Source organism: Euphorbia lathyris, chromosome 2 (genome assembly GCF_963576675.1).
Source record: "Euphorbia lathyris chromosome 2, ddEupLath1.1, whole genome shotgun sequence".
In the NCBI taxonomy this organism is placed as follows: domain Eukaryota; kingdom Viridiplantae; phylum Streptophyta; class Magnoliopsida; order Malpighiales; family Euphorbiaceae; genus Euphorbia; species Euphorbia lathyris.
This window is the reverse complement of record NC_088911.1, coordinates 74,062,628-74,073,711: the sequence shown is the minus strand read 5'-3', so window position 1 is coordinate 74,073,711 and position 11,084 is coordinate 74,062,628. Positions and strand designations below refer to the sequence as shown.

Genomic DNA, 11,084 nt, shown 5'->3' with positions numbered 1-11,084 from the left:
GTCATGCACCAGAAGTCAGTCCAAAAATAAGTTGATTGACCATCATTAATTATTCATCTCATGCTAGGTGATAGAATAGCAGAACCCATGATAATACTTTTCCAGGTGAGTGACTGGGAACGTCTATTCTGAAACATTTCGAAGACAATACGCCTGCCATAGTATTTAGCGCGTAATACGTGGACCCAAAGGGAGCTAGGTTCCATTAGCATCTTCCATGGCAACTTCATTATTATTGTGATATTAAATTCCCTAGTCATGTGCACCCTCAAGCCGCCACTTCTTCGCGGCTAACAAATAGTACGCCAATTTACTAAATGGATTTTCCTCTTCCGCTGTGTTGATCCCTAGAGAAATTTTCTATTTGCAGCATCAAAGTAGTTGCAGATACTCATAGGTAGGACTGTCGTTTGCATCGAATAAGAGGAGATAGAAGACGCAACCGATTTTATTAAAGTTAGACGACTAGCAAGGGAGAGATGTTAGGATTTCCAACCTGCAAGGCAAGCTTCTATCTTATCCAATTAGTAACAGAACATCAACCAACAGAACATGAAGCAACTTCACAACCCTTTACTACATGCTTCATACACATACTGAATTACAATCTAAAGTATAAAAGCATAAATATGTCATTTTCACTTCAAGTAGCCAAGTGTTTCATTTCAGTAAATAAGAGTATGCTAATAGGGATTCTGTTACAACTATTGAACATTTATGCAATGTTTGGCATGCTATGCTACCCACAGGCAATAGACCAACAACAACTAGCCACAACTCCAATACAATATACTCATTGATCATCTAAAAGTATAAGAGCATACAGAACATGCTTCGTAACCATAAATAGAACATGTTTCTCGAATAAGATAACAATCAATCAATCACATATACTCAATAAGTTAAAAAAAATCTTCCATGTTATACACTTCAATCAATTTTTCCATGTACACAAGCATTCGTAATATTCATGCAAATATTATTTTCAAATAAAAAGAGACTTAAATCAGTTCATGATCCCTAGTGTTAATAATATTTGCAAATAAAAAGAGCAAGATCTATCTATCTCAGCATCACCCACAATAACATCACGAAGCATATTGTCCACCTTTAACATAAATTGAAACGGCGAAATCAGTGTAGGTAAGATAAAGACCCACATTTTTCATTAGTGAATCTTACAATTAATACAAAGAAATCAATGTATATAAGCGAAAGATCTAACCTTTTCATTGGAAAGTCTGACAATTAATACATCCTTATTCCAACAGTTGAAATCCACATCCACAAGAGTAAATCTGATGATTATTACAGGTTTGATGAGGAAAAGATAGATTAAGGAACAATGAAACTATAATACATCGAGGAACAGAGTAAACATGGCCTACCATTTTCGTGTTTCGATCTCAGAAACGGAGATTTACATACCATGGAGATAGCCAAAGAGAGGGATGGAAGAGCTGAAGCCTGAATCATGGAACTGAAGGAGAAACCTAATTCACTCTCTAGATTTTGGTTTATATATGAGCTGCAATGTTAGTCAAACGTTTTGAGTGCCTTAAATTTGAGATGCGTTTTGGTTGGACGCGTAACTTAATTTCATTTGCTTTTTTTTTTGTTAGACAACCATGACAATCATATATAACATGTGTCCTCTGATGGTTAAGTAACTTTTCAATTAAAAGAGCGTTTTCTTTAGATGACAGACGTGTGTCATTGTAAGGCCACGTGTGGTTTGAGGTTCTTTTCACATAAATATTTAGATGCATAACTTTAATATAGTGTCGCGAAAAACATTCAGACAATACAGAAACAAATGTCTGTCATATATCTTGTGTCATGTGAAAGGAAAAATGGCGTAGCACAATATTTCATACTATCTTGAAGGATTCATCTCAGTTGGCCCTCAACTTTGGCATGTTTTAAATAAAGATCAAAGAGGAAAGAAAGAGGAAGGTAAAGAGACATCGAAGGAAGGAAGGAGGGAAGAGTAATGTTAAACGAAGAAGGAAGAAAGGTCTATGAGACTTTGTATTGATCTAAACTGTTAATTAAATGTGTTGTTGCAGCTATTTTAATGGAGGTTATGCATCTTTCTGTATAAGGTTGCTGAGACTAGTAGATGTTCTCGTCATTGTCTAGAACATGAAGCTATTCGATTTGTTTCCTCTTTCATTACCACATGTCAATTGATTAGTGGTTATGAGTTCAATGAGTTAAAATAAAAAATCAGGGTTTACTAGACTAAAACTTGAAAGATCAAGGACTTCAAGATAGTTTTTGCCAAAAAAAAAAAAAAAAAAAGTTATATCCACTATTGAAATTGAGGAATCATAAAGAGAATAAGATCGAGAGTTGAGGCATGAGTGTAATTTACCCTAAAAATATGGTAGTAGACCGCGCTTTGCTTTCAATTGAAAAAGGAAACAAGAAGTTCCAGCATCCGAGGGCGTGAGTTTTCAAATTTCAAATGCCTTAACAAACGGTCATCTTTCAATTTTCCATTCTGATTCATTCTTCTTTTTTCCCAAATCAATTCAATTCACTTCCATACTTTTCTCTCCCCCTCCCTTCTTCTTCTTCTTCTTCGATCTCTCTCTCTCTTTTAAGATATTTTACATTAAAAGAAGCTGCAAGTCTTCTGTATATTCAAATTGATATGGAAGATGGTAATAATGGCGATAATTTTAATCAACGGCATGACCCACTTCTCACTGACGATTCATGCCATTCTCATCAACAATGTCAAACCACATCTCATTGTAAATTTATTCTTTTAACTTTCATCTGATATTTCTCCTTCTTCCTCCAATTTGTCTTTTCTCTCTTTAAATAAAATACATTTTGTTCTTCGCAGTTATCCAACCCACTTCGCCCAGCTCTTTGTCTTTGATTTCCATGGCGGATCCAAGTTCCACAAACGAAGGTACATTTATCTCTTTCATTTTTATTTTATTTTTTTGCTCAAAATTTCCCAATCCTCGAGTCTATGTGGATGCAGTAAGACATTTTCTTCTTTCAGATTTGTGTTGTCAAGCAAATCAAGGGTTCGAAGCAGTTGACACAGTTGCTAATGATGTCATTGATGGTATAATATCTACACTTCCCCCACTCTTTTTTCACCATCTTTGATCTTCAATTACGAGGAATTATTGTTGAACTTTATGATGTCTCTTAGGTCGATCCTTGCTTGGTTTTTCTTTAACATCTCCCGACCTTGTGATTTGTGCTGGTTCGCCTGAGATACCGACAGCTACATGGATGGATACCACTGAATTCTTGGAGAGGAACAAGTTCAGTTACTCTTTTGAGCTCTCTCTAGAGAATGGTATCAAAGCTACCAATACTAGTTATGCAAATAAGACACCGTCTGTGAAGTTTTCTACAGTATGCCAAACATTCGGCAAAGATCTATCCCCTGAATCTTCCTTGGAACTTTATCCACAGCAAGACGAAATGAAATTGCCGAAAACTCCCTTTCTTGGTATTAATATTAACGCAGGATCCACCAATGGGGCTGTTGTTTTGAACGGTGTAGAGTTTTTGGAGGACACTTGCTATTCTGGAGGAGATCATGTAAGGACTAATGCTGAAATTGGAAATGGCGAGGAAGATTTTTCCATCTTCCAAACAGCTCGTTTTGGAAACTTCTCCTACTATTTTCAACCACTGGAGCCTGGGAATTATTTTGTTAACCTGCACCTTGCAGAAATTGTATTCACAGATGGCCCTCCTGGGATGAGAGTGTTCGATGTTTTCCTACAAGAGAAGAAGGTGATTTTTTTTTTTTATGCAGAAACACAATGGAATTCATGCTGTAGAGCTATGTTTTAACTTTTAAGCTAACCTTATTCTGCTGGTTGATCATTGTTCTAGGTTGTCTCCTGCCTCGATATATTTTCTCAAGTAGGTGCCAATAACCCTCTGGTTTTATCCGACCTTAAGGCTTGTGTTGATGGTGAAGAAGGCTTAACCATTAGATTTGAAGGAGTTATTGGAAGCCCAATTGTTTGTGGCATTTCGATAACAAAAGATTCTTCTGATTGTAAGTTGAACCCTTCTGTTGTGTTTTAATTTATGATTCCTTTCTTGTTTATGTGTTAAACAAGATTTACAAATATTCTAGCTCCAGATGCTCGCGAAGCTCAATTTTCGAACCTAATGGGAATATCTCAAGTGGCACAATTCGACTCAGCTGAAGTATTCATCCTAATCCTACTTCTAAGTTGTAACCAAAATTTGTGGTCCCAATGAAAAACAAAAGCTTAACAAACTTTCCTTTATTTTCTTTTCCTCTTAAAAAATATGGCGAAATAGAAAGAAAATCGCAGGCATCAAGGGGAAGAAGATTATCAAAAGCTTCTTAGACGCGATGATATTCAGAAATCAGAACTTACAGAGGTGAGAAGGGAGTTGGAGGCGCTCAAGAGGGAAAACCAACTTAAGAATAGGGAATGCGAAGAAGCTTGGAAGTCTTTAAAAGAGTTACAGAACGAGCTCATGCGCAAATCTATGCACGTTGGGTCATTGGGTATGCCAATTTAATTTTGTGCTGAAGTAACAAGTTCAAACATTGTTATTATTATTTTATAATTAAACTGGTAGCTGTCTATGTTTAGCATTTGCCATTGAGGGCCAAGTGAAAGAGAAGAGCAAGTGGTTCACATCATTGAGGGACGTTACTAGAAAATTAAAGGTGCAAAAAGTATGACTAGAGATGTATGGAAAATCCTTACATATGCATTTACATTAACTTTTGTTGTTTGATCTTGCAGATTATGAAAATGGAGCACATAAAGTTGTCTCAGGAGGCATTGGAATACAAGAAGTGCCTTGCAGATATGGATGAAATGAGGTCTAGCATTCAGTCCACATGTATGTTAACGTTACCAAATTCTACCTAGTCTAAAAACTAAGAGTTATTTCTTTAGGCTTCTTAATCTATTGGTTAACTCTATTAGTCAAGGAGCAAGTAGCATTGCATGAAAACCTCAAGATTAAATACATTGAAGGGGCAAAGGAGCGGAAGGAACTTTATAACAAGGTTTTAGAATTGAAAGGTAGGTAGCTGTTTGTTAGTAGTATTGATATCTAAGATAAGGAAACTTATTTAAAGATGGTTATCTGAATGCTGATGCTCACTCTCAGGAAACATAAAGGTCTTTTGCCGATGTAGGCCTTTAAATGCTGAAGAAATTGCATTGGGAGCTTCAATGGCTATTGATTTTGAAACAGCTAATGATGGTGAGCTTACAGTAATTTCGAATGGGCTTCCCAGAAAAACCTTCAAGTTTGATGCGGTTTTTAGCCCTCAAGCAGATCAAGGTAATTGCAATCATATGAAGGAAGGTTGCATGAAATGCTCGACTCTATAAGCAATCCATGTAGTTCATTTAAATTTTCCAATAAGCTGCTTATTTTGGTTGAATTTGTTTAGCCAATGTTTTTGAAGACACTGCACCATTTGCAACTTCTGTTTTGGATGGATACAATGTGTGCATATTTGCCTATGGACAAACTGGAACCGGGAAGACTTTTACAATGGAGGGAACAGATAAAGCTCGTGGAGTAAACTTCAGAACTCTTGAAGAGATGTTTTGGATAATTAAGGAGCGCAATAAGCTCTTTCAATATGATGTATCTGTTAGTGTTCTTGAAGTCTATAATGAGCAAATACGAGATTTGCTGGGCTCAGGCTCTCAGCCAGGATTGACTGCAAAGAGGTGAGATTAGTGGAAGAACATTTGAAGAACTACTAATTCAAAATCACTTGTAAACTGAATAAAATAGAAGACTGCCTTTTCCTATACTCACTTAAAAGTTTTGTTTTTATTTTCTAAATCTTTCCGCAATGTATTATAGGCTGGAAATAAGGCAAGTGGGTGAAGGATTACATCATGTTCCAGGGTTGGTAGAAGCACAAGTAAACAACATAAGTGAGGCATGGGAGGTTCTGCAAACTGGAAGTAATGCTAGGGCAGTTGGTTCAACCAATGCCAATGAGCATAGCAGCCGGTCCCATTGGTACTTAAATCACATTTTAATTCCATGTAAAATTTTTGTTCAGATATAGCATGTTTAGAAGTTGCGCTGAAGGGTACTGTATTGTGCTGCTTGTGCAGCATACACTGTGTGATGGTGAAAGGACATAACTTATTAAACGGGGAGTGTACAAAGAGCAAGTTATGGTTGGTTGATCTAGCAGGAAGTGAGCGAATAGCAAGGACAGAAGTCCAAGGCGAGCGACTAAAGGAAGCTCAAAATATCAATAGATCCTTGTCTGCACTTGGTGATGTTATATCTGCTCTTGCGACAAAGAGCCCTCACGTCCCATTCAGGTTTTCTTATTACTTTTGCTGCTATGAACGTGCAAATTGACAAAAACAAAATGCACTGCCTTCTGGTTACTTCATAACATGCTTTTTTCACTTTGTAGGAATTCCAAGCTCACCCATTTGCTTCAGGATTCCCTAGGTACATTCAGTCTACATTGTCAAAGATGCATAATAAGGACATGTTGAATAACTATAATAGTTATCAATTGCTGCCATTTTTCATTTTTGTTTTCTTTTCGACTCTATTTTATTGCTACCTATTTGAAGAATGGAAAAGAGAAGCATGATAAATTCATTTTATTCATCAGGAGGAGATTCGAAGACACTCATGTTTGTTCAGATAAGTCCCAATGAGAATGACTTGGGTGAGACCCTATGCTCCCTAAACTTTGCAAGCAGAGTTAGAGGGATTGAGTTGGGTCCTGCAAAAAGGCAATTGGATACTGCTGAACTTCTGAGATACAAACAGATTGTATGATTGATTAAGTGTTATTCCCAATTTTTCATCATAATTTTGTTAAATGCCGCTACTTATGAAAAACATTTGGTTCTTGTTCTTGCAAGGCTGAAAAATCAAAACAAGACCTGAAGAACAAAGACATACAAATCAGAAAGATGGAGGAAACAATCAATGGATTGGACTTTAAAGTAAAAGAAAAGGAATTTAGAAATAAAAACCTGCAAGAAAAGGTAGCATGCCAAATTTATAGGCTTATAGCAACTCAGCTCAAAAGAGAGTATTTGATCATTTATTTTTCTCTAAGTTAACTGATTCCCGTCTGGGTTGTTTTACAGATAAAGGAGCTAGAATCTCAACTACTAATTGAAAGGAAGCTAGCGCGTCAGCATGTGGACTCGAAAATAGCTGAGCAGCACCACCAACAGCAAATGAAACAGGATGAGCAAAATATTGCACCATTAAGACCACCACTTGCAATTAGATCATTGTTAGGGAGCAAGAATTCAAAAGAAGCTGCGAGTTCTGCAATGGCGAGTCAACCACTAGCGGAGAACAGCAGCTATAAACCTGCATTTCCTGTTCTTCCAAGAGATGGCATTGTCAAGGTCATAGATCCCATAGAAAAAGAAAACAACCCTGAAATGGCTGAACAACCAAGGCTGCTGCCAAAGAGAACCGGCAGAACCTCAATTTGCACAACAGCTCAACGAATTGCAATAGCTCCAACAGCTCCAAGGCGGACCTCTCTCATTCCCCTACCAAGTTCAGCCGTTTTAACAGTGTTACCACCACCATTTATACCATTGCCATCTTGCAATGACAACATAAAAGAAGTTACCGAAGGGTCTGAATATAACTGCTTGCCTGAGCAAACACATTGCAACAGTCCTAAAGGAATGAAAAGCGGAACGAAAAAGCTAAGCTGCATCTTGAGACGAAGTTTGCAAAAGAGAAATCAGATGAGATCACCTCTGCAGCAGCAGCTAAGAAAAGGAGGTATAAATGTAGGAATGGAAAAGGTTAGGGTATCTATTGGAAGCAGAGGGAGAATGGCTCAAAGGGTAGTGCTAGGCAATGGTAGAAGAGCAGGGTTTAGGGATCATCAGCAGAACAGGATTCAAAGGGAAAAGGAAAAAGGATGGAATATTGGAAGAATTGCAATGTAATTGTTGAAATAATTACGTTACTTGTGACTTTCTTTCCTTCTTGTATATGATAGAAGGAAGAAGGGATAGGACACAACAATTTTTTACTGTTGATTCCTGATAACGTTTGTTAATCACCTGCTTGTTTTAATTTGTCTAATGGATTTCATATTGTATAGTTAGTTTGTGCTTCTTGCAACAACTGATGTGTGCTAACGATGCACAATTCAATAGTTTGTTGGTTCAGTTTAGCTCCTGACCGAAATTATGGTCAATTTAGCTCAGAATGATATTTTTAAGGGTATATTACAAAATTGGGCTAATTTCGGGGCCATTTACATATTTAAATACATTACACAATACATTATATCATCTTTTTTATTTCTCTCTTCCATTCCTCTTCTATTCATTGGCAATCCTTCAATTTCATATATCAATCCCAGATCTAAACTCGTAATGTAAGTATTATGAATATTCACATGCACCTTAATGAGCAAGTGAATTTGCTCATTCACCGTTAGATATAGGCTTATTAATCTAAGCCTCAGCATGCTTTGAATCTCCATCTTAGGATTCTAATAAGTCTAGATCTAATGGTGAATGAGCAAATCAAGACTGAGTATTATATATCTTATGATATTTGGAGTTTTGATTTAACCTGATATCTTCGCGGTCTACGATTTTGCTTCGCAGGATCGCAAAAGTCGGAGACTGTGAAACTCTTTAAGGCTTCGCGGATCACCTAAAAAGTGCGGACAAACCTAACATATACTTCGCGGTTCAACTAAACCGCGAAGAATTGCGACATCGCAGTTTTATAATTTGCTTCGCAGTTCAAGTAACCGCGAAGCATATTTCCTTTTTGTCTTTAGTATTTGTTTCCCCTACAATTATGCGGGAACTAATTGAAAGAGATCAACGTAGAAAAAGTGTCAAACAGAGAAAGAGCTGGAGAACAACGCTCGACCAAAACTATTCGCAAGAAACAGAGCAGATTGACCGAAACGACATGAAAAGCAGAGTTTAGGAGAAAGCAGTAACACGCCTCACGAACCAAGGCTAGAGGAGCTTGAAAACAGGAGAACGTGGGTAAGAGGGAACATGGGTAGTTAATGGAGAAACAGAACCTGTCACGCAAAGGAACCAACTGAAGGAATGTGGGTGAGTGGGAGCAAGAACGTGGCACGACAGTTATTAGCACTAGCAAGCCACAATATTTAGAGAAGAGAAAGCAAGAAAAGAGATCCAACTCAAACCAATTCAACAAAATGAAATCAAAATCAAACCCAATCCTAATGGAATTCAAACAATTCTTACATTACGGACTTTAGCTATTCTACAGCCTTAGTTTATCCATCTTGATTTAACTTTCAACTTGTAAGTTCTAGCTCTAGTCTCTCAGTTATGTCAACAAGCCCATTCAAATGCAATGCAAACAACGGTTTTACCTTTGAATTAGTTCTTTTATGTAACATCTTAGTGTAGTCATAATCAGTCTTCTAGATTCCGCTACGAACTCTAAGCACTTTTATATCCTTTAAGCTTTTTACACTCTCATTTGATTAGAAGTTAGATCCAATTTATAGCTCTTTTTGTAGTTTTTAGACAAAGCTACTGGCACGCTCGCAATCCGATCCAATCCACACAAGAAAGACACCAAACAGTATTGTTTGTATGTCTTTGTTTTCTTTGTTTTTTAACAGTAGCATTATGTCAACCAACCATTTCTTGTGTGTGATCATGTGGCACGACCAATGGAAAACCATAAAAGCCATGACATATGAGGGGGTGAATCGAAGTTGTTTCGGCTTTCAACAATTAAAAATCAATTTTGAAATGCCTCAATAAAGAATATACACTTCTGCCCGTGTTGATTCAACATCATTTGATGTACGTATGACTATGCGAACTACATAGGCCCAAACAAAGTTTCTAGGATAGTAGTTCCAATTGTTGATTTAAGCGATGTTGAGTTTTCATAGAGTAGTGTCAGATGAATCCAAACGATGTTATCCCACTATATGTCAATTTTGAACCACGGATAATAGATGCACAACTACTGGGAGCTATGAAGATAGAGAATGTTATTCAATCAAGTTGTGATGCCACCATTGAAGTGGACATAAATGTTGAAGTCGAAACTCATCGTCCGGGCAAAGAAAAGATCATTGATTTCAACCTTACATCCAACCCTAGTTTAGATGATATTAGCTCGAATTTGTTTTTTTGATTCGAAAGAAACGATATATGAAGAAGATATTTAGGGTCATTTTGACCCCCAAAGAAACGGTAAACAAAGAAACAGTATATGATGAACAACCTATCCATTGGAAACAATCTTGTCGCAAAGGTGTTCCCGAAAGCAATGCACGAGCTGACCATGTATCTTAAGTATAAATGAGGTAGATGATGAAGAAAGAAGAAGAAAGAGGACTGATCCATTTCGATGGCTGCCAGAGGTCCATGATGCATATGTGCTTATTATTGAATCTAGTGTATAAAAAGGATTGTCGGTTTAAAAGTGCATGATATATTCTCAAACAAACGAGAATTGCAAGTGGCACTTGAAAATACGCAGTTAAGAACAGGTTCTAATGGAGAGTGTACAAGTCTGTTGGGGTTTAGTGTCATATAGTCAATTGTGCGTCACTACAATATCCAGCGTCAATATTATGACTTAGCCTTGGTGAAGACATTTCATCAAGTTTTTGTTGCACTGTCAGATACAATTACTTGGGTGGGTAAGTCTCAAGCCTACATACTGAGCATGCTCAGCGCAGCTGAACTCAGTATACCTAAAGAGGTCTTGGATGATGGCGTTGCTGTCTTTGACGACATCAATGAAAGTGCCGACAAGCTTAAGGAGTTGTCTGCCTTACTGACCAACGCGGCCTTAACCGACTCCTTTAGAATTCCTCCTCCCCCCGATGCTGACAAAATGGGGGAGAAAGAACAAGCTAGAACTCAGCAGGAGGCTGCTAAAAGTAGTCAGTCTAAGCATAAGAAGAAGAAATAGAAATAGGCTAACTTAGTTTGTTTATTACTTTGTAGTTTCTATGTTTCTTTTTGCTGTATATGCTGACTACTTTATTTCAATACAATACTTGCATCTTTTATCCAAACTTGAGTTATTTTATATGATGC

At 37.2% G+C, this 11,084-nt stretch overlaps 1 protein-coding gene across 2 annotated transcripts; it reads left to right on the top strand.

The window, feature by feature from the left end:
- Positions 1–2,397: 2,397 nt before the first annotated feature.
- On the top strand, positions 2,398–8,122 carry LOC136218604 (kinesin-like protein KIN-14Q). Of its 2 annotated transcripts, none has more exons than XM_066005590.1 (18): positions 2,398–2,762; positions 2,858–2,926; positions 3,023–3,088; positions 3,179–3,774; positions 3,877–4,045; positions 4,133–4,200; positions 4,318–4,531; positions 4,620–4,696; positions 4,776–4,875; positions 4,962–5,060; positions 5,149–5,325; positions 5,438–5,723; positions 5,863–6,024; positions 6,123–6,338; positions 6,437–6,474; positions 6,644–6,807; positions 6,900–7,025; positions 7,131–8,122. In XM_066005590.1, the coding sequence occupies exons 1-18, from the start codon at positions 2,660–2,662 to the stop codon at positions 7,959–7,961; spliced, it is 3,561 nt and encodes a 1,186-aa protein (XP_065861662.1). In that variant the 5' UTR covers positions 2,398–2,659; the 3' UTR covers positions 7,962–8,122. The 2 variants fall into 2 exon arrangements, with proteins under 2 accessions (XP_065861662.1, XP_065861661.1); XM_066005589.1 differs by having other exon boundaries at positions 4,127–4,200.
- The last annotated feature ends 2,962 nt before the right edge of the window (positions 8,123–11,084 follow it).